Consider the following 21,102-nt stretch of genomic DNA (forward strand, 5'->3'; position numbering starts at 1 on the left):
CTGCTCATGATGCTTCCATGTCGCCCCGTAAAAGTAGTATACGAAGGGTTCGGAAGAGAGGGGATTGGCGGACCCGATGCGCCTCACCTGTGTTGCTGTCGATGTCGAGCAGCCTTGCTGTCTCTACGCGTATCACTTTTCTCTCCGGAACTTCGTTTATACTGGGTAGATTGCTTGATCCATCTGCCAAGCACGTGCTGTGACTGCACACCATCAGAGCCTGCATCGCCCCCTCGTGCTCTTCACTTGTCTCCTCCCGCGCCACACCTTCTCAGTCTCTTTGTTTTTGTCTCGCTGTCCCGTCAGAGTCTTACGAAAGCGTCCCGAGCCAGCCTCCCTCTCACGTATCTGTACAGGTCAGCCGATACGCCAATCGCGCCCCGTTGCGCTCACTCCCCTTCACACTCCCCTGTGTGTTCTATTCCTGGACATCCCACCGCCAACACGATGCCCCATGACCGAGCTTAACTGCTTATCAGCTATCAGCTATCAGCTTATCACCTGCCCAGATAGGGCCACATCTCCTCGTACGAGGTATGCATTGCCAGAGCGTGTCGCTATCTGGTGGTCCCCTGCCATTGATCGTATTTTGCCCGCCTGTACGGGAGATGTGGACAAGATGTGGACGACCCTGTTACTACTGTCTGGGGTTCGACGATTGCGCCAATACCACCGTAGCTGCCCCTGCAGGGGAGATCGCCGTTTGCGATGCTGCCGCATACTGTATGCTGTACGAGACGACAGGCGTCTTTGCTTGGATTCGTCGAGGTGGCTTGAACCTGACGGATCCGGCGCCGACATGTTGCGACAAAGACCGTTGGCGTTGGTCCCCTGCAGAGGGACTCGGTCCATGTTGTCTCCCTTTGCTCGTTGGCCGTTGGTTGGAAGCTGGATGGCGATTCAGTTCCGACAGACCTCGCCTTTGTACTCCCATTTCCGGTTCAACCGTTCTTTGCACAACGTGGCCAACAATTGTGCGTCTCCCTCTGTGTGGTCCGAATGGTGCAGTGTCTTCGCTATCGTTCTCGTCATTGATACGTTGGCAGACCGTTGAACCGCATTCCTTGTTTAAAGACGGATATCGTCTGAGACATCGCACCCACTACAATAGTCACCAGATCTCACTTGCGCCACTTTGTTCTGCCGTCATGACCTACCGTACACGACAAGAATCTGAAACTGTGGATGCCAAATGGCAAATCAGCATCGGGCCTGGTGTCGTGTACAAAGACGACTATTTGCCAGCCTTGCGCTCGGTCGTACATTCTGTCTCCGGCGCTGAAGGTCCGATGCAGCGGCAGTATCAAGTAGCAGCAATACGATTCAATGCCTACTAATCATATCGAAGTAGCGACGGACGCTCGTCTGCAAGCCGTATTTTTCACGACGTGCCTAGTATTCTTTCTAGCTGTTTCCTGAAGGACATTTCTGGCAACGAATTGGGTACGTCCTCATTGTCTTCAGATCTGATGCTATGCGCTTGAGCGGAGGATGCCACAGCCCGACCGACCGCGTGGGCCGTGAACGAGCACCGCCTTTGACGAATATCGTTTGTGAGGAAGCAGGTAGTTCATGTTGTCATGGGATGCTACCGGTCAGACTGTATGGTGATGATTGCAAACCGTAGAAAGGCCAAGGATGGGATATAAATTGTTGGGAAAAATGCCTTTGCAGATATCGAGCTGTTTTTCTAATGTGAAAGAAACGTTTTGGAGCAGCTTTGCTATTTTGATAGTCAAGACAAGTACGTCTACTACTCTTCCGACCTTACACTGAGTCCGGCTCCATACGGGATTTCGTCACGACCATGGGTGGTGATTGTGATCTTCTGATCGCGTTGCCGCGATGAGAACATGACTGCACCCGCCTTACTTCAACCTTGAGAGCTGGACATTGACCTATGCTTCCCTGTTCGAAGCCCACCGTGTCACAAAAAACATATTTAAGAGCAAGGAGAGACGGTGAATAAAGCAAAAAGTCTGTACTTTGACAAACGCGGCATAGCGTTTCTATGGAAGTTGGTGAGTAGAGTGTATGGGATCACCTTTAGAGTCGTTCTTGCATGCTCTCCGTCTAGTATTCTGATTGAAATGCAGCGACCATCATTTGATCATCCGCGACCTGGCGAGAGTTGTTTGTGATACTAATCACAGTTTGTTGATAGAGCTCGTTGCTCGCTTTGCGTCTTGCTTTGCACTATTCTCCGACAGCAGTTCGATCTTGATATGTCATGAAGAAAACGCCCAGGGCGTAGATGGAGGCTTAGATGGCACTTGCTAACAAATTGCTATAAAACTGGACGATATGTACATAGAGTAAGCAACGAGACACCATTCTGTAAGAGTTTACTTGCTGTTTGATTTTATGAAGGTCACGGTGGCCATAGTCTAACATGATGCACTGGATGACTCACCTTCCAGTCTTTGCGCGTTGTTTTGCTTGTCCTAGATTCTGGTAGATTATGCAATGCCATTTTGGTCACGCCAGAACGAGACTGCAACCGATTTCCCGAAGACAGAAGAAACGTGAAAAGCTACGAGGAGAAACAATATATGGGTCGAACCGTAATGAATTCGAACACAAAACCAACTAGCTAAATTATTTGAAGGGTGTTAGGACCCCGATCTGAGAGAAGAGACCAGAGAGAATCTTTCGTGCCAGTTGCGCCAGTTTGATTGCGTTTTGTTTGGCCTTGTACCTTTCACTTTACGTCAAAAGTACATTTTTTTCTATTGATGACTCGTCGCTGTAGTTTATTTACTAATCGATATGAGACGCTGCTCCTTGGTGCCTTTATGTTTCTTGTGTACCATGGGGCAAGAAATGAAGAATGCTCACTAAGCTCGTACTGATGGCATGACAAGATACAGTCAAAAAGAAATGGACGCGCCCGACTCTGCTGTCCCTTCCCTTGACAGGTGACATTATTCCTCTTGTCACAGTTTTCAATGCCGTGATTGTGACACAGCTCATTTGGGGATACCCGACTTTGTCACTGGCCTACTTATGTGCGCCGTTTGTCCTCTTGTATTATTATTTTATTATCTTATTATTATTTTTTATTTTTATACATATATTTGCTTTCATGATTTGGTGTCAAGATGGTTCCCATTGTTTTTCTCGTCTCCAGACTGGAATGACTGGGGTGCTGCCGTTTGCCCGGCGCCGTCGAATGTCGAATGCGGAGGTGGGTCTGCGAAACAACCGGCCAAGTCCCTTTTTGGTGTGCGATAGCCGGTCAGTGACCCGCGTTGGGGTTTCCAGTTGAAGGTCTGGGGTAATGTGGGACGACAGTGGCGGCCTGTATCTCTGCCGACAAATCATAAAAAGAACGTGCGACTCATGGTACGATACTATGTCAAAGTCCATATCGTGACCGCGTCTTTGTGTTATGCGCTCGTAGTGAGCTACATCACGCGATTAAACGTGTAAATGTATGCCGGTTCACCGTTGACCGTGTGCCGAGCTGTATATTGCAACATCGACGTCAGCCTCTTCATTCTCACCTGCTTCTCATAACTTTTACGTCCCTCATCTCTGCCTCCCACTGTTCCCAAGTATGGGAGTATATAGTGAGCGGTGGAAAGGGGGGGACAACGCCTCCCTGCCCGTTATTATGAGTCTGACTACACTGGCGTACGTTGCGTGTCGTGGTTGTTGCTATCGGCTGTACGGAGTCCCCACGGGCAGATTGAGCGGAGTCGCATCTGCCTCGTCTGCCTTGCATCTGGACCAACATCTCACGAACCGAGACGTAAGACACGCCTCGCTGGCCCAGGATGTGCTCGCCGGCCAGCGATGCAGCGATGCAGCGATGCAGCGATGCGAGCGCTGTTCTGGCTTTGTTTCGGCGTACGCTTTGCTTGATTGCCCTGCTTTCCTACGGTCCTCCAATGTCGTGAATTTGCCAACTGTCTGTAGGTGGCCGTGTGTTCGCCCACGCTGCTTTCCGACTCCTCTATCCCTCCAGTCCTTTTACCCAGTTCCTTTCACTCCCCATCTGCCCATACTCGTACTGTCCTCCCTGGCCTTTGTTGACCGCGGCCTACGCGGAGATGAGCTGCGGAGCATTGGGTACGCCGTACTAGACTTTGACTCGTTTGCTTCGTTCGTTTTTTTCTTCCTCTTCTTGTTTACCCTTTGCATCTGTGGAACCGGAGATGTGGAGGCAAGCCCTTTTTCCATTCTGCTGGGTCCTGTACTTTTCTGGGGAAGGCATTCCTCGACTGGAGTATAAGTAGCTGCGTTGGCCCAGGACTCCAACGTTGCTGGCAGTAATTTATTCGGTTGTGCCCTTGACTGTAAGCCTGAGCTATCTCGACTTTCCTTTGCTTTCTCTCCTTTCTTTTGCCTCTTCTCCTCGGTGGACTAGAACTTGGCGATATCCCCATTGTCCCGTTGTGCTTTCTGTTATTACATCCATCACCCTGCCACCGAACCCCCCAACTCATCTACAGCCTTGTGGTATCACGATTGTCATCATGTCTCAATTAAACGGTTCATCTGTCATGGACGAGGAGAAGGGCCTGAACCGGACCCAAACGGCCGTCACCATGTCTCCGGAGTTGTTTGAAAAGGTTTGTTGACACGGGAACGAACAACGCAGTCCTGTCCCCAATGGACAATGGGTGGTCGTCTTATACTGACTGTGTCCGTCCAGCTCTATCTCACACCAAAAGTGCCGCATGCCGGCAACAACATCAAGCGGTTCGCCAACCCGACTCCGCTGGGTTTCATGGGGTAAGCCATGCAACATCCGTCGCCCGGGTGCGTCGTTGGCGTATCGCCACGTGTGTTTTACCCAGTACCCTGAGCGGTCTAACACGGGCCTAGTTTCGTCATCGCCGGTTTCTCTTTCAGCATGATTCTCATGGGCTGGGGTGGCGCATCGGGCGCGCAGCCCATTGTGTAAGTCGCCTGCCGTGTCTTGATGGCTTTGTTGTGTGCTTGGGACGACAGGACATCTAACCATCTACTCAGCGGCATCTTCTTTTTCGGCGCCATGCTTCTCATTGTCGCTTCCATCTTTGAGTGGATCATGGGCAACTTTTTCTCCATGCTGACCATGGGTGTCTTTGGCGTCTTCTGGCTGTCCTTTGGCCTTCTCCTGTTCCCGACGCTGAACCTCACCGCCCCCTATGTGACCGCAGACGACCCGACCGGCCTGGCGTCACCGGCCTGGAACGCCGGCCTGGCCCTGTTCCTGATCGTCTGGGGCTTTGTCATCCTCACGTTGACCATCTTCACGCTCAAGATCAACGTCGTCTTCGTCGTCATCTACTGCATTCTCATCGCCTTCTCGTTTGTCATGTCCGGCTGCTACTGGCGCCTGTCCCATGGCGATGTCCACGGTGCCGCCAAGCTCCAAAAAGCGGCGGGTGCGCTGCTCTTCGCGGCGGCTGCCTTGGGCTGGTACATTACGACCATCATCATTGCCGGCGAAATGCGCTTCCCCTTGCCGCTCCCCGTCGGTGATCTGAGCCATTTGTGGCCCGAGACCAACGTCGCCCTGGCCGACGACAAGCGTGACTAAGTTGCAACTGGATCTTGGGTGGCTGGGGCTATTGAAAGAGTAGGAGTACGGCTGTTGAGACGGGGGCAGCCTTTGTTGGCACTCTTCTTTGGTACTACATGCTGCAAAGAACGTTGCATCGAAGGCCGTTCATCATCTCTTCACAAAGGATATGCTGAAATACATACAGAAAAAGAAACCAAACCAACAATCGCCACTACTGCAGTTGTGTTTGACTTCCACCGGTTGCTTCGTTTGCGTGAATTTGAATAACTTTGTTTGTTTGCGTCACATTGCCTGGCCGTGCCCTTCAGCTGCCCTTCAGCTGCCCTTCAGCTGCCCTTCAGCGTCTGGTTTCAAAAAACGCCTTCCTGTGTCTCCACGATTTACTCTCCTGCCAGCCTGTCCAACTGGTACCCTTTAAACTGGCGCGCCGGCACCCGTTGATCAAAGAGAAGATCCAGCTCTTCGTATGTGCGTCCGGCCGTTTCAGGCACGCGAAAGTAGGTCCACGCGAGGCAAAACAGGGTCAGGCCGCCAAAAAAGAAGCCGACCTTGCCACGCGCATCGGCCTGGTCGGGGTTAATCAGGTAGGGGATGGCCACGGTCATGACAATGCCCAGGATGCCCTGTGCGGCCGTGCTGACGGCGATGCTCTTGGCGCGCACGCGTGTTGCGGAGCACTCGGAGATGATGACAAAGCACACGGGGCCGATGGAGAGGTCGTACACGAAATTCCACACGAGCAGCATGGCGGCCTCGGCCCAGTCGAGGCGGTCGCCGCCGCTGGCCGGGCGCGGGACGCAGTCGAGGATGGCCACGAGAAACATGAGGACGGCGAGGCCGACGAGGCCGGCCACAAAGAGGGTGCGACGCCCCCAGCGCAAAATGAGGAACCACGAGACGAGCGTGCCGACAAACCCCGTGGCCAGAAAGCCGATGCTCATGTCAAAGGCCGTCGTCGTGGACAGGCCGCCGTGGCTGAAGAAGACGGTGATGAAGTTGATCATGTAGATGCCGCTGAGCACCTGGGTGCAGTAGACGCCCGTGGCAATCTCGGTGCGCCGCAGGTTGACGCCGCGGAAGCAGTCCCGGTACGTGCTGCCGGCCTCGAGCGCCTGCTCCAGCCGGTCGGTCTCGGTGATGACCGCCAGGGCGGCGGCAATGTCGACGGACGCAGATGCAGACGCCGACTTGGACGCCGCCAGGCGGCGCAGCACGGCCTCGGCGTCGGCGGTGCGGCCCTGGCGCACGAGCCACCACGGACTCTCGGGCACAAAGAACAGGCCCGGCAGGATGACGGCGACCCAGAACCACTGCAGGGCAAAGGGGATCGAGTAGGACCAGCGGCTGTCCAGGTTCTCCGTGGCGGCCGTGACGCCGCTGCCGAGCAGCTGGCCAATGACAAAGCACAGGTTCACGTAGGACGTCAGGTGGCCGCGCAGGGCCAGCGGGCAGACCTCGGAGGCGTAGGCCGGGGCGATGACGACGTAGCAGCCGAGCACGAGCCCGCCGAGCAGCTCGCCCACGAGCAGCGTGCTGAGCGCGCGCGAAAAGAACTGGATAAACACCAGGCCGCCGGTCAGGACGACGCAGGCGCCAAACGTCCGCTTGCGCCCGAAGCGGTCCATCGGGTAGCTGGCAAACAGCGCGCCAAAGACCTGGCCGATGGGGTTGCCCAGCGAGAGGCCGCTCTGCCACGGGGCGCTGATGATGTAGTCGCCGTCGGGCCCGTACTGGTAGCCAAAGTCCTGCTCGAAGCGCGGCGTCGCAAAGAAGCCGCCGAGGATCTGCGGGTCAAACGCCAGCATAATCACGCCAATGGACACAAACGCCGACCAGCCAATGGCCGCCGGGTATAGGCGGACGGCGTCGCGGAACGTCAGCTCGTGCTCGCGACGAATGGCCTCGGCGAGCGCCTCGGAGGCGACGGCCCCCTCGCCGCCGGCGACCGCACTGCCGCGGCTCTTCGTCTCGTGGACAATGTCGTCTTCGGGCAGCGGCTTCGTCGAGTCAGTGGCCATACTGAGAGTGTGGTATGTGTGTGTTGTCGATCTACGTTATGGGCAAACCGTGCCGTCAGAGAAATAAACGTGGTCGTTGTCTTGCAAACAGGTAGTGGTACGTTTGGATTGCGTTTGTTCATCGCCGGAACAGTCTGGAAAATGGATGTACGGAAAAGTTCAGCCCTCCTCTGTCCTCTGGCCGTGTCCATGCTGTATAGTACGGTGCGATATTGCAGCGTAGACCGCATCCTCTGCCATCCTCTCTCCTCTTTTCTCTGTGTACTTTGGTACTGCTTCTGGCCCCAGTCAGCAGCTGTCTCTGCACTCTTCCCCGCCTTGTGAATGTGCGTATGTCCATCTCGGCTCGTCTGCCCATGAAACGCAATGTCATGGCAGACGGCTGGCGGTGGTTATCGTCCACAACCAGGACGCGGAAAATGCAACTCTAGCTATGCATTTTGTATGCACATTGCCCACGGACGTCGTATTCTTCGTGGACAGTGTGTAGCAGCGGTCCAAAGCCGCCACGGACGTACATGACACGGGATCTCCTTCGTGGTGAAGAGACACGACGGGGGCTTCGCTCGAGTGGGGATCGGTTCTGTTTGCTGTCGAATGGCAATATCAGGTTAATATGAGATAACAGCCAGCCGGGAAGCAACCATTTAAATTGTGACTGTGATTGTAATGTCGCTAGAAATAGGTGCAATGGGCTTACTGCAACGCATTATGGTATTCTTCGGGAAGTTGTCCATTCCACCCTTTTCTTATTTTCTTCCTTTCTTTGCCTTAGTTTTAACCCCTCGCGTCCCTTCAAAACTTGGCTGTAGTGGTTTTGTAGCTTTTTAGGAGGGCTCGCTGCACATTGCACGATTGTCTTGGACACTCAAAGTGGAATGCATTTCATGCAGAAGATACCAACCAGCATGTCGTTGCTGACATAATGCTGCGTTTGTGCCTTCCTCGAAAATGCAGTGGTGGGCGTTAGGCAACAGTGCAAAGACATGCAGCATCGTGTTTTATCCACGGAGTCAGATTGCATCGCTCCTCACGAGCATCGTCTCCAACACGCTGTATCTATGGAGCTGGCAACTGTTGTTCGTGAGCCCTCGGCGCCGCATACGCACACCGTCGTCTTCCTCCACGGCCGCGGGGACAACGCAAAGAACTTCGCTCGGACACTCGGCTACTCATGGGGTTCGGATGAAAAGCCGCTCTACGGTGCCTTTCCCTCGTTCCGCTGGGTCTTTCCACAGGCACCCGTGCGTCGGTCCGCGAATGGGTACGGCATCATGCCCCAGTGGTTTGACACGTGGAGCTCGGCCGACTTCTCCGAGCGCGAGGAGATGCAGGTCCCCGGGCTGCAAGAGATCGTACCCGCGATTCGACAACTGCTCGCCGCCGAGGCGGACAAGCTGGGCGGCCGCTGGGACAAGGTGGTGCTCGCGGGCATCAGCATGGGCGGCGCGACGAGCGCACACACCATGTTCAACCTGGCCATACCGCCGCCGGGCCGACTGGGCGCGTTGATGACCTTTTCGTCGCGCTGTCCCTATGTCGGCCGTCCCCTCGCGGAGCTGCGCGCCATCCTCCACCTCGCCGATGTCCCGGACGACGCGAATGTCCTTTGCAACACGCCCATGCTGCTCGAGCACTGCACGGACGACGATCTCGTGCCAGCCAGTACGGGGCATGCCCTGCGGGACACGATGATCCGCTTCGGGGCGCAGGTGACGTGGAAGGAGTATCCGGACGGCGGACATTGGTTCAACGCGCCACAAGGCATCGACGACGCTGTGGCGTTTCTCAAAACGCATCTCCTTGGGGAAGGACGAGACGAAGCGAAGGCAGAACCAACGGTCAACTGATTCGCTTCTCCAGGTGGACAGCCACTGCCATTTCCATGCAGCCCGATGTGGCTTGCAGAGACGAGCCTTGGCACGGCAATTGACTTTTCAATTTGCTGCTGGCCACTCCATTTTGCCTAAACTAGAGCATCTGCGGTGTCGATTGATTGTTCTGTAACGTTGAATTTTTGACATTGTCTCGAAATCTCCACATTCTCTTTGTGATATGGAAGAACCGTCATTGGCTGCTTGTCATTGTACTCTATTCCCTTTTCCCGGGTGCCATTATGCCTGATCACCCCTGACAGGGTTGGTGGCATATTTGGAGACTCTGTGTCTGCAAAAACGTCTGCTGTCATGTAGCTCTCCCGTTGCGGCCGATCGAGAAATAAAACACACAAATAACAGAAGACTTAGCACACAAATCCGGCTGGTCTTGCTCGTCCCTTGACAGACTCTTGGCTACTTTGGACGAACTTGGCGATTTACAGATCCAATTCTCCCGATTGGTCGTGGCTCAACAGCCTCATCTGTGATGAAGGTTGTAAATAGCAACCAGAACGCGTGGCAGTGAAGAGAAAGAGCAAACGCAACAGGTTACTATTATGTTCAAGACGAGGTGAGGGTTTGCACTCACCAGGGGCATATTTGGATTCAGTCGAGACTCCAATACCACGTCAGCTTCATATCCCCGTGTCTTGCCGCAATATGTAGCCGATCAACACGCAATATAAACCCTTTCAGGACTTTATTGCCGATTCGCAAACTATGGCCTTGCGGCTGCTGAAAAACAGAGTGTCAGGACAGCCTCAACAGCAGCGCGAGGTGGAGAGGGTCGAGAACCAAGCATGAGAGCATAAAGGGTATATCCCGTTGCGATCCCCTCTCGTATGCTGTGTCCTCTCCCATGCACCTTTGTCGCATTTCGACGCATTGTTCTAGACTCGTCGACTCGGACACTGCATCGACTTCTGCACTGTCTGATCGTTTCACAAGCACAATGGGCCACCTGAACATACACACCGCCGGCCTGGCGGCGCTTGCCCTTGCCAGCCAGGCCACACTGGCCTCGGCGGCCGCGATCCACGGCCCTCGCCAGGCGGCCGCCGCGCCCAAGACGGCAAAGTACTGCGACAACTCGCTCGGCGCCACGGTGTGCTTCGCCGAGTTCACGGCGGCCACGTCGGGGACCGTGTTCCGCTTTGCGATTCCCGAGGTGCAAAAGGCGCCGTTTGACACGCTGGTGCAGGTCGTGGCGCCCGCGGCGGTGGGCTGGGCGGGCCTGGCCTTTGGCGGGTCCATGGTGCAGAACCCGCTCGCGGTGCTGTGGGTCGACGGCAGCAAGAGCAAAGGCCAAGGCGTGGCGTCGTCGCGCTGGTCCAGCGGGCACACGCCGCCCACGTCGTACAACGGCGCGTCGTACGACGTGCTCAGCGCGGCGGCCAACGCCACGCACTGGACCATTGACGCGGTGTGCCACGGCTGCAGCGCGTGGGGCACCAACAACACGTCGCTGAACCCCAGCGGCGTCAACCGGATCGGGTACGCGACGAGCAAGACGGCGCCCACGACGCCCGGCAGCAACTTGAGCACCATTGCCATTCACTCGGAAAAGGGCGTCGCGCCGCTCGACCTCAGCGTCGGCAAGGTGGACTCCAACACGTTCAAGCGCTACCTGCTGTACCTGTCGAGCAACCCGTCCGAGTCGGCAGGCGCCGGCGACGGCGACGGCGGTGATGGCGCGTCGTCGGCGGAGGCGCCGGTGCCGACCCTCCCCAAGAACATTCCCACGACCACCATCGGCATGCCCCAGACGCCGCCCGGCCAGCCCGCCCAGACGACATCCGTGCGCCATACCACCATTGGCCCCAGCTACGCGCCGACCACCATTGTCGGCACGCCCGTGCGGTCCACGGGCGTGACGGTGACGGTGACGGTGACCTCGCCTCCGAGGGGCGGCGGCGGGGGCGCACCCGCGCCGACTCCGTGCAACCAGGGTGGCTTTGGCGGTTTTGGCGGCTTTGGCGGCGGCGGCCGGTCCTGCACACCGCCGTCGTATGGTGGCGGCGATAATGGCGACGACGGTGACAACGACGATGGCGGCGACTCGGGCTTCGGCGGCGGTGGCGGTATTTTTGGCGGTGGTGACGGCGGCTTTGGCGGCGGACGCGGTGGCGGCGGCGGTTTTGGCGGTGGTCGGGGCGGTGGCTTTGGCGGTGGGCGTGGAGGCGGCGGCGGCGGCGGCTTTGGCGGTGGTTTCGGCGGCGGCTTTGGAGACAATGGCGATGACTGAATCTGGGATGCGGAAAAAGAGCTGGGAGGCAACCACTGGACGCTAGGGAGTGATGGAAGCTGTGAATGACGCCATTGTACAGAATACCGGCAACCAAGAAACCATCGGCCGATGTTTTTCACATTGGCAGTACTTTCGGATGTTGGACAGAGCCTGTCCTCACAAAAACAAAGAAAATTGAGAGTGAAGCAGTTGACTGTTTTCGTGATGGTGCATCGTCCAATCACGTCCCGAGAGGCCGATGGGAATCATGCTGCTTGGCATGGCCCTCGATAGCTCAGGACCCTAAATCGTTGCGACAATAACACAACCGTCGCGAAACGGTGGCCGCAGCCGGCCAGTTCCGAGAAAACAACGGCCCATTGAGAGGAAGAGGCGACAAATGGGAAGACGGATAACACCTGATAAAATCAGGCCATTTTCCCGGTGCCAGCTGTGATTGGCCCCCGGGAGCTTCCGTAGGCCCAGCTTTTGCTGCTGGAGAATCCTCGGCGTGGTGTGCTTTTCCGATGGGAAAGAGACGTGGCGGAGAAACGAGGAACGAGAAACGAGATACGAATGTCACACATCCCTTTGGTAAACCACTTCTCGGGATTTGACTGATCCCGTTGCGGTGAAGCTTGAAGCAGACGGTCACCTCCAGGGTCTTTTCTCGTCTCTCTTTTCTTGTCTCTTCCTTGCCGCCGTGATCAGAGGCTCTCGCGATGCCGTTCCAACGCCAGTCTGAACGACTCTCGCAATGCTTCTTGTTGCGTACCGCATGGTGGCCGTACACTTTTCATCCTTGCGATGCTTCTTGTTACCGTACCGCATCGTACTCTGCGCACGTTTCATCTGCGGCATGCTCTGCGCGGCTGGCCAAGGACATATCACCTCCCGCAACACGTACCAGATGCCACGCAATGACAAGATGCTTTATTTATCTTGTATCAGCGGACGTGGTGATTGCGTCCATTTCCAAGTCCATTCCACCTCGGGCGCATCGCCCATACAGAGTGCCACCGCTAGCAAATTTCGAGACACCGTGTGACTGCCCCCCAACGCCTTGTATCGTACCGTCCCAGGCCCATTGGATTGTCCTGTCCCACCGAGCATCGTAAGACTGGAGCTTGCCGATGGTTCGGTTTTGCGCATATGCCCGCCGCTGGTCGGGATGGTGGGCCAGGCCTGGCCAGCCCTGTTGCTAGTGGTGCTAGGGTGCAAGGGAGCACCGCTAGTGGTGTTAGTGGCTTCGTCCTTCCTCCAGTAACACAACACGCCTTCCTGCCGGAACGAGCACTAACACCACACTTCAGCCATGAGACAGAACCCTCACTCGGCCAGCATCAAGCCCACACACCCAGGCAGGCCAGGAACAAAACGGAGACGGAAACAAGAGCGGTGAACCCACAGCACACCACGCACACAACAGCACACAAACAGGCCAGTCTGACGTTTCGCGCACAGGTCGATGCTCCGGCTGAGCACTGCCAGACGGAAAGGGCAGGCACGGCTTTGGACGAGTTTGGCAGGGGCGCGCTTCGCGCCTTCCTCTGCCTACTTATATGAAATGTCCGCGATGCCCTTTTCATTTTGGGCAGTCGCGCCCTCTGTACCCAAGCTCCACCAGATACCAGATCACCAAATCCCTAGCACCAATCTCTGACCATTGCGTCAAGTCTACACTTTCATCTTTTCATCATTGTTCACCCCCCACTCAACATCACCTTTGGCGCCCACGCACTATCATGCACGTCTGCCAGCCCATGTCTTCGGCGCCGTCTTACTCTGCCATTGCATATCCTATGAAGATGCAGCTTCAGAATCGTGAAGAACAGCAGAAGCATCTCCAGGGACGGCAGACTCAGAAGCTGCAACAAAAACAACGACAGCAGCAGCTCCAGCGCCAGCTCCAGCTCCAACAGCAACAGCAACAACAGCAGGCACAAGAGTCGTTTTCCGTCTCCCCAGACTCGCTCTACAGCTACTCGTTTGACGAGTATACCAACTTTGCAAACAACAGCTACGGCACAGACTTCAGTGCCGACTCGCCGCTCTCCCCTGGGTCCCCCGTTTCGCCCTCCACGGCCAACCCGTTTGCACCATCCGTGGCGCCCGACGACTTTGATTCTTGGAACAAGACGGAGTCGGACAACCCCGACGGGATTTCCTTCAAGCCCGAGCCCGGCAACAGCCCCCTTCTCTTCGCCACTACGGCCCCGTCTCTCGGCCGGGACCTTGTCGCGAGCGCCGCCATTGACCCGCTCCAGCTGTCCCACGACACCGTTGCCGACGATTTTGCTCTGTCGGTCCCAGAGGAGCAACCAGCGCAAGACGACGGTGCCGACGACGACGCCGACGACGACGGTGACGATGCAGACAACGAGCAACAGGTCTCCGTTTGTCCATCGGCGTCAATATCAGATACCGCCACAGATACCCCCATGAGCCCTGCCACCATGCCGGCCCGGGGCCATCGCTCTGCCGTTCGCAAGCCGTCTACCGCCTCGCGGAGCAGCACCTCGACAACCGCCAGCAGCAATCGGAAGCGCAAGCATGCCCGTGCCACGTCGGCCCAGTCGCGCTCGCCACAACAGTCGCCTTCACCGTCGGCCACGCACAGGCAAACCACTTCGATTACAACCCAGCGGCCCAAGAAGACGGCGCACAACCTCATCGAGAAGCGGTACCGTACCAACCTCAACGACAAGATTGTGGCCCTGCGAGACGCCGTCCCGTCCCTGCGCGTCGCCGCTCGTCGTCGCAACGACTCCACGTGCGGCTCGGACGACGAGGACAACGACAACAACAGCACGCTGGCCGCTGTGGACGGCAGAGATTTGGGCAGCCTGGCCCCGGCCCACAAGCTGAACAAGGCCACCATCCTCAGCAAAGCCACTGAGTACATTGCGCACCTCGAGCGCCGCAACAACGATCTGGCCCGCGAAAACACGGCCCTGCGCGGCAAGGTCGGCGGCTTTGAAGCGCTGATGACGAGCCGCGGCGGCCAGAACGGCGTGTGGTGCTAGCCTCATCGATCGTTTCCTTCTCTTCTCTTCCCGTCCTCTCCTCGTCCTGCCACATTCGAGCCGGATGCCAAATCTGCCGTCTTCACAGCGCCTTGTTGGTCCAACGTTGTTCTGTCGTTTCTTTGCACAGTATTTAGGGCGTTATAACTGTTAGTACTTGGGCTGGAAGGACGCGAAGACTGTCCACGCCACCTCAAGAGTGTATTGGGCGTCATGACTGGACCGTGGCGTTGTATACTTCTTTGGGCATTGTTTCTCTCTATTTTGCTCCTCGTTGCATTTTCTGGCGCAGTACTCGGGACGGTTTAACTCGCAGCTCCAAGTCTTTTGTTTCTGCAGAAACGTGCAATCTGATGTACGAACGCATAAACTTTGTCGTGTAAACACGATTGTCCTCATTCCACATTCGCGTGACCCTTAAAACAAGTTGACATAAAACCCTGCATAATGACGTGCCTAGATTGAATCGAAGAAACGGAAACAAGAATTATGACGATTATTATGACGATTGTAGCCCTGGACGCTATGCTGTGAACCAGTTGCTGCCGAAAAAAAGACTGTCAACCTATACGCCGCACCCCATTCTTCCTTCCGGGCCTATTTCGTCTTCTTGCTGCGTTTCCGAACGCTTTTCCTGTCGGCGTTGTCCTTGCCCGTGGCAACCAGATCGACTTCTTCGCCCTCTGCATTGACGGATTCTGGTTGGATCTCGACCTCGTCGACTTCGTCATCCTCGCTCTCGGCCTCGCTGTCGGCCACTTCTGTGACCTTACGCTGCAGCACCTGGCTCACAATCTTTGTCGCCTCGCCGTCCTCGCCGTCCTCGCTGTCCTCGCCGTCCTCGCCGTCCTCGCCGTCTTCGCCGTTCATAGCACCGCAGCCCATGCAGCGCCAACGGCCGACGTCGGCCAGGCTGTGCGTGCCCGGCGGCGCCTGTCCATTCACGAGACGGCACGCGCGGCAGATGAGCACGAAGCGGTTCTTGGCCGCGGTCTCGTCGTCGCCCATCAGCAAATCGAGGAGGCGATCGTACCAGTGGGACTCGCCGACGGCGGCGGCAGCACCACTGCTGGACGCGGCCGCCGCATACGCATGCGGGCCGCCGGCAACGTGGGGAGGAGGGAGCGTCTGCGCAGGGGTCCCTACCTCGTCGGGACCAAAGGCATTCGGCGCAAACTCGGCCGTGGCGCTCAGGTCCGTCACACCGGGGCTGTGGCCCCCCGCTCCCGCACGCGGCGTGTTCGGCTTGGACGACGCCGCCGGGACATGGCTGCCCGATGGGATGTTGGCCGTGGGCGGTGGCGGCAGACGCGTCCGGTTGGGCGTCGAAGGATTCCTGTCGTCTTGCGTCCCTCCGCCTGGACCACCTTTGCCGCGTTTTTCACCCTGTTGCGCCTTACCTTCGCCGTTGCCTTTGCGCGGTTTGGTCTCTCCCCCGCCCCCGTACTTCTCCAACAGCTGCAAGGTCGAGTCGTATTTGGTGGCGTCTTTGAGTTTCTGAATCGTCTTGGCCCGCTCCTCCTGCTGCTGTTTGAGCGTCGATGCAAGAGAGTCAATTCGGATGCTAAACACGGAGGCAAGGGCTTTGCGCGTGGCGTAGATGCTGTGTTTTTTTCCTTTCGTTAGATAACGATTTGTGGCCACAATGGGCTCGTCGTGCGGCGGCTCACGTACAGGACCGGCCCTCCGGCGACACCAGACCACTCCCAACGCCCCATGTTCTTCCATCCCACGACAAGCGCGAGCACAATGGCGTACACGAGGTAGCCAAAGGTCAGGTAGAGGGTGCTGAGCACGCGTGCGCGCCTCGAGCTGGACCGCGTCCGGTCGAGCTTCGCTTGGGTGTTGGCGATCTTGGTCGCCAGTGCGGAGAGCACTTTCTCAAACGACGCGGGAGAATCATCGGCTCTCTAGGGGTGCCAAGGCAGCTTCGTTAGCTACTTTTCTCAACAGAGCGTCCGACAAGCTCGACTCCAAGATGAGGTTACCTTCCACGGCCATATTGACACCATTTTGCCGGCGTGAGATGTGCAATATCGAAAACCAGTAGTCTGTGATAAAATAAGAAAATGCCCACAAAGTCAGACGGCCCGTGTGGGCGTGTAGCGTCGTCGATGCCGTAGAGCGTATGCAGTGTCGGTGGGCGACTGGAAAGTCTTGATGACGATTTGGTTGCGTGGACTGGAACAAAACGCGAAGCTGCCTTGTCGCAACACGGCAAAATGACTAAGCGCTGTACTTTAGTAGCAAGGGGGACCTGGGCACCGTGCACAGCGCCCTGAGCTCCTTTTCGGCCTAGTGTCCACCTAAAGCTGAGCAGTGAAACCGCCCCAAGAGGATGGCTGCAGAACGAGGGTCCTAGCAACGAGACGACAATACGGGCTGAAGGCATCGCCGTAAATGCAAACCTGGCCAAAACTGTCTTTGTTCCAAGGTCGCGGAACCGAAACCAGGACACGAATATCCACAGATTTTGTTACCGAATAGACAGTCCCAGTCCCAGTCCCAGAGCAGACTATTTTGCCGACCGAAATATCTTTTTCGACTTGTACCTGACCCGACGACGGCTCGAACGTTGAACTGTCACATGGAATCGAAGGGTCGCAAGTCGCATTCCCTGACGGACGCTTGAGAAGGACGACAGGACGACAGGACGACAGGACGACAGGACGGCGAGTTGACACAGACCGAGGGACGAACACACATCATGTTTCAGGTAGGGCCTTGACGATGTCCCGATCCTGGGGGACTGCGTCTGTTGCTTGTATTTTTGTTTTGCTTTGCTGACTGGGTGCCTTCGACCCTTGGGTAGAGAATCCGTGGCGCCATCGATCGGACCATTGCCGAGGAGCAGGCCCGCCAGCAGAGAGCCTCCGAGGGGGTGGCATCGCCAGGCTCAGCATCGCCCAGCCGCCGATCAACATCCGTCTCCCGGACCGGCGGCGCCCGCGGCGACGGCCAAGCGGCACGACGCACGCGCCCGAAGAAGCCAAGCCAAGACACCACCACAAACGACGGTGTGCCCAACGTGGACCCAAGTGTCTTTGAAGATGCCTTTGCCCTCGATGACAACGACGAGCCGGCGCGCTCAGCGACGCCAGGAACGCCCGCCGCCGAGGGAGCGGACGACGAAGACGAGGCCAAGGAAGGGGGCGAGGCGGAAGGCAAGGCGGGCGGCAAGGACAAGGGAAAGTCGGTAGAGAGGCGCAGCGAGGAAGATGACCAGACTGCGAGTGCTGCGACAGCCGGCTTGCCAGGCGACACGTCGCCGCCCTCTGCGACCGACACACCGAAAGGCGCACCAGCGACCGTGGCGTCCAGACCAAAAGAACCAAAAGCCGAGCTCGCTCCGGACGTCCAGGCGCGACTGCGGAAGCTCGACAAGCTTGAAAAGACGTACCCAGAGCTCCTGCGGTCGTACCGGATAGCACATGGCCGCGTGTCGGCGATTGAGCCCTTTGAACGCGCGCTCCGCGAAAACACACCCCTGACGTCCATCCGCGACCCGACCGCCCTCATCGAGTACCTCAACCAGCTGAACTTGAAGAGCGAGATGATCCTGGACGAGCTGAAGCGCGTGACGTCCGACCGGGACGACTTGAAGAAGCAGCTCAGCTTGACGAAAGACGAGCTGGACGCAGTGAAGGCGTCCCAGGCCGATGCTAAGGACGCCGCAAAGGGGTCCGATGCGACCAGGGGCGAGGAGTTTTTCTCCATCGACAGCGAGCTGCCACGACTGCAGGCCGAGACGGCCGAGAAGACGGCCGAGATCGAGAAGCTGCAAGACAAAGTCCAGCAGCTGAATGAGGACCTGTCGGCCGCCAAGGAAGCCAACGCCGAGCTGGCGGAGCGTGTGCAGAGCACGACGAAGGAGCTGGACGCATCCAAGGCAGGTAGCACGTCGAATGCCGCCTTGACCGACCGCCTCCAAGAAACAGAGTCCAAGCTCAAGGCCCTGGAAGACCAGTCCACGGACGCCCAATCCACATCGGAGAAAGAGCTGCGCGCGGAGAAGGAGAAGCGCGAGGCCTCGGAGACGCGCAACAGCGAGCTGGCGCGCCAAGTTGCGTCGCTGGACAAGACGATTGCCGACAGGACCGCCGAAATTGCGTCCCTCACAAAAGAAAACGCCGAGCAGGCTGCCAAGGTGGCGGAACTGAGCAAGAGGAGCGCGGCCACTCCTTCGCCTGCCAATGCCAATGCCACGCCCGCAGCCGCGGCCGCTGCAGCTGCCCCGGAACCGAGCACAGAGCAGCAGACCGGCGGCGGCTCTGGCAAAAACAAGAAGAAGAACAAGAAGAAGAAGAATGCCGGCGGCGCTGCTGGTGGTGCTACTGCTGCTACGACAGCGACAACTGCTGCCGCGTCGTTGGCTGCGGCCGACGAGCCTGCGCTGTCTGAAACATCCGAGCGCACGCTCGTGGGTGGCGCCAGCGACGGCCCGGACGCTGCCGAGCTGCAGGCGGAGGTGGCGCGGCTGCGCAAGGATGTCGAGGCCAAGGACGAACAGATTCAGCGGCTGTCGAAACAACGGAAGACGGAGGAGGACCTGCGCGAGGAGATTGAAACCCTGCGGGAGAACCTGGTGACCATTGGCCAGGACCACGTCCAGGACAAGGAAACGATCAAGAGCCTCGAGAGCGAAAAGGCCGCGCTGGTGAAGCAAATTGCTGAGCTGGAGAAGCAGATTGCGTCGTCGTCGTCAACGTCCCAGACCCAGTCGACCCAGCTGCAGGCGGCGCTCGCGTCGCTCCAAAAGGAGCACGACGACGCCAAAGCCAAGGCGACGACGCTGCAGGCCGACCTGGGCGCCGCGCAGCAGCTGTCGCAGACGCGGTACAAGGAGCTTGCGAGTCTGCGCGAGATCTTGCAAAAGGCGCAGCCCGAGCTGAAGAGCTTGCGCGCCGACGCCGCGACGCTGAAGACGACCCAGGAGGAGCTGGCGGCCAAGACGGCGGAGCTGCGTTCCTTGGAAAAGCGGGAGCGGGAGGCCAAGCTCGACACGACGCGGGCGCAGCGGCTGGCGGCGGACCGCGACGCCGAGCTCAAGGCGCTGCGCGACAAGCTGGCGGCCGAGACGAACGCGAAGCTGCGCCTCGAGGACGAGAAGCGCGTGGCCGGGCGGGACCTGCGGCGGGCCGAGGCGGACAAGATCGAGCTCAGCGCCAAGGAGGAGAAGGCGACGCGCGCGCTGCAGCGGCTGCAGGAGGAGCTGGCGGCGGTGCAGCCGCGGCTGCGGGCGCTGGACGACGAGGTGGGCCAGCTGCGGCGCGAGCAGGAGGCGCTGCGCGAGGAAGCGGCGCTCAAGACGTCGCAGTACACCAACGCGCAGCACCTGCTGGGCAGCATGCGCGACCAGACGGCGGAGCTGTCTGTGCAGCTGCGCGAGGCGCAGGCGCAGGCGGAGGCGCGCGACGAGGAGCTGGCCGAGTGCCAGACGCTGCTGGCGGAGCGCACGCGCGCGGCCGAGAGCATGCGGCAGCTGCTGGCCGGCGTGAACGAGCAGACCGACAGCAAGGTGCGCGACATGCGCGCGCGCATGGACGCCGCGCTGGAGGAGCGCGACCGCGTCGAGGACGAGGCCAACACGCTGGCGCGGCGCCGCGCGCGCGAGGCCGAGGACCTGCGCAGCACGATGCGCGATCTGGAGCGGCAGGTCAAGGCCCTCACCAACGAGCGCGACGACGCCGAGCAGCGCGAAAAGGACTGGCGGCGGCGGCGCGAGGAGCTCGAGCAGGTGGAGGCCAAGGCCGCGGCCGAGGTCGAGGAGATGCGCGCCACCGTCGCGAGCCTCCGCACCGCCCTGGATGCCTCGGAGCAGCAGGTGCGCGACGTCGAAAGAAAAAACGGCGACCAGCGCCGCGTCCTCGACGAGCAGCGCCAGCGCTACGAGAAACTCCTGCGCGACGCCAAGGGCCAGCAGGGCCGCCTGCACGCGAGCTCGCCGTCGCCGTCGCCGTCGCCGGGCCCGGGCGGCGCGCGCAGCTCGAGTGTGGCGGCCGGTGCGGACGGCGCGCGGCACTCGATGGAATCGGTGCGGTCGTCCAATGGCACACCCGCCGCGGCCGGTGCCGATGCCATGTACCTCAAGACGATCTTGCTGCAGTTCCTGGAGCAAAAGGACAACAAACTGCGGGCACAACTGGTGCCCGTGCTGGGGAAGTTGCTGCGTTTTGACCAGTGAGTGCCTTTCGCCCCGCTTGATGTTCGCCCTGGTGACCTTTCCTGTTGCATCTAACAAAACAATTCTAGGGCGGACGAGAAGAAGTGGCTCACGGCAATCCAGCATCTGAATGCTCGGTGATTGCACAGGTGTCTGGCCGCGTTACATGGACATGATGGGAAAGCGGGTTTTGGTTTCTTGTGTCTGTTCACTAGGTTTGTAGTATACTGTATTGCACCAGCTGTTTTAAACGTGTGCACCTTTGTCATACAT

At 58.3% G+C, this 21,102-nt stretch overlaps 8 protein-coding genes across 8 annotated transcripts; 5 read left to right on the forward strand and 3 right to left on the reverse strand.

Moving 5' to 3' along the window:
- Positions 1 to 4,861: 4,861 nt before the first annotated feature.
- Positions 4,862 to 5,533, forward strand: SPSK_04555 (protein alcS; the record flags this gene model as incomplete). The annotated part of the gene is made up of 2 exons (XM_016731358.1): positions 4,862 to 4,908; positions 4,981 to 5,533. The coding sequence occupies 2 exons, from the start codon at positions 4,862 to 4,864 to the stop codon at positions 5,531 to 5,533; spliced, it is 600 nt and encodes a 199-aa protein (XP_016585990.1).
- Positions 5,534 to 5,898: 365 nt separating this feature from the next.
- SPSK_04205 (Sugar transporter family protein) lies at positions 5,899 to 7,536 on the reverse strand (the record flags this gene model as incomplete). Its single annotated transcript, XM_016731016.1, has 1 exon — positions 5,899 to 7,536. One exon carries the CDS (start codon positions 7,534 to 7,536, stop codon positions 5,899 to 5,901), a length of 1,638 nt encoding a protein of 545 aa, XP_016585991.1.
- A 1,061-nt stretch (positions 7,537 to 8,597) lies between these two features.
- SPSK_10585 (Phospholipase/carboxylesterase) lies at positions 8,598 to 9,386 on the forward strand (the record flags this gene model as incomplete). The annotated part of the gene is made up of 1 exon (XM_016736930.1): positions 8,598 to 9,386. The coding sequence occupies one exon, from the start codon at positions 8,598 to 8,600 to the stop codon at positions 9,384 to 9,386; it is 789 nt and encodes a 262-aa protein (XP_016585992.1).
- Positions 9,387 to 10,365: 979 nt separating this feature from the next.
- SPSK_04316 (uncharacterized protein) lies at positions 10,366 to 11,658 on the forward strand (the record flags this gene model as incomplete). Its single annotated transcript, XM_016731124.1, has 1 exon — positions 10,366 to 11,658. One exon carries the CDS (start codon positions 10,366 to 10,368, stop codon positions 11,656 to 11,658), a length of 1,293 nt encoding a protein of 430 aa, XP_016585993.1.
- A 1,134-nt stretch (positions 11,659 to 12,792) lies between these two features.
- SPSK_04647 (uncharacterized protein) lies at positions 12,793 to 13,206 on the forward strand (the record flags this gene model as incomplete). Its single annotated transcript, XM_016731447.1, has 1 exon — positions 12,793 to 13,206. One exon carries the CDS (start codon positions 12,793 to 12,795, stop codon positions 13,204 to 13,206), a length of 414 nt encoding a protein of 137 aa, XP_016585994.1.
- A 179-nt stretch (positions 13,207 to 13,385) lies between these two features.
- On the forward strand, positions 13,386 to 14,666 carry SPSK_04324 (sterol regulatory element-binding protein sre1; the record flags this gene model as incomplete). Its single annotated transcript, XM_016731132.1, has 1 exon — positions 13,386 to 14,666. The coding sequence occupies one exon, from the start codon at positions 13,386 to 13,388 to the stop codon at positions 14,664 to 14,666; it is 1,281 nt and encodes a 426-aa protein (XP_016585995.1).
- Positions 14,667 to 15,263: 597 nt separating this feature from the next.
- On the reverse strand, positions 15,264 to 16,667 carry SPSK_04282 (protein lunapark; the record flags this gene model as incomplete). Its single annotated transcript, XM_016731093.1, has 3 exons — positions 15,264 to 16,269; positions 16,341 to 16,576; positions 16,608 to 16,667. 3 exons carry the CDS (start codon positions 16,665 to 16,667, stop codon positions 15,264 to 15,266), a joined length of 1,302 nt encoding a protein of 433 aa, XP_016585996.1.
- Positions 16,668 to 17,378: 711 nt separating this feature from the next.
- SPSK_03907 (uncharacterized protein) lies at positions 17,379 to 20,955 on the reverse strand (the record flags this gene model as incomplete). Its single annotated transcript, XM_016730722.1, has 3 exons — positions 17,379 to 19,054; positions 19,083 to 19,341; positions 19,432 to 20,955. The coding sequence occupies 3 exons, from the start codon at positions 20,953 to 20,955 to the stop codon at positions 17,379 to 17,381; spliced, it is 3,459 nt and encodes a 1,152-aa protein (XP_016585997.1).
- Between the last annotated feature and the right edge of the window lie 147 nt (positions 20,956 to 21,102).

The sequence above is a fragment of the Sporothrix schenckii genome, assembly GCF_000961545.1.
Source record: "Sporothrix schenckii 1099-18 chromosome Unknown Cont47, whole genome shotgun sequence".
In the NCBI taxonomy this organism is placed as follows: Eukaryota; Fungi; Ascomycota; class Sordariomycetes; order Ophiostomatales; family Ophiostomataceae; genus Sporothrix; species Sporothrix schenckii.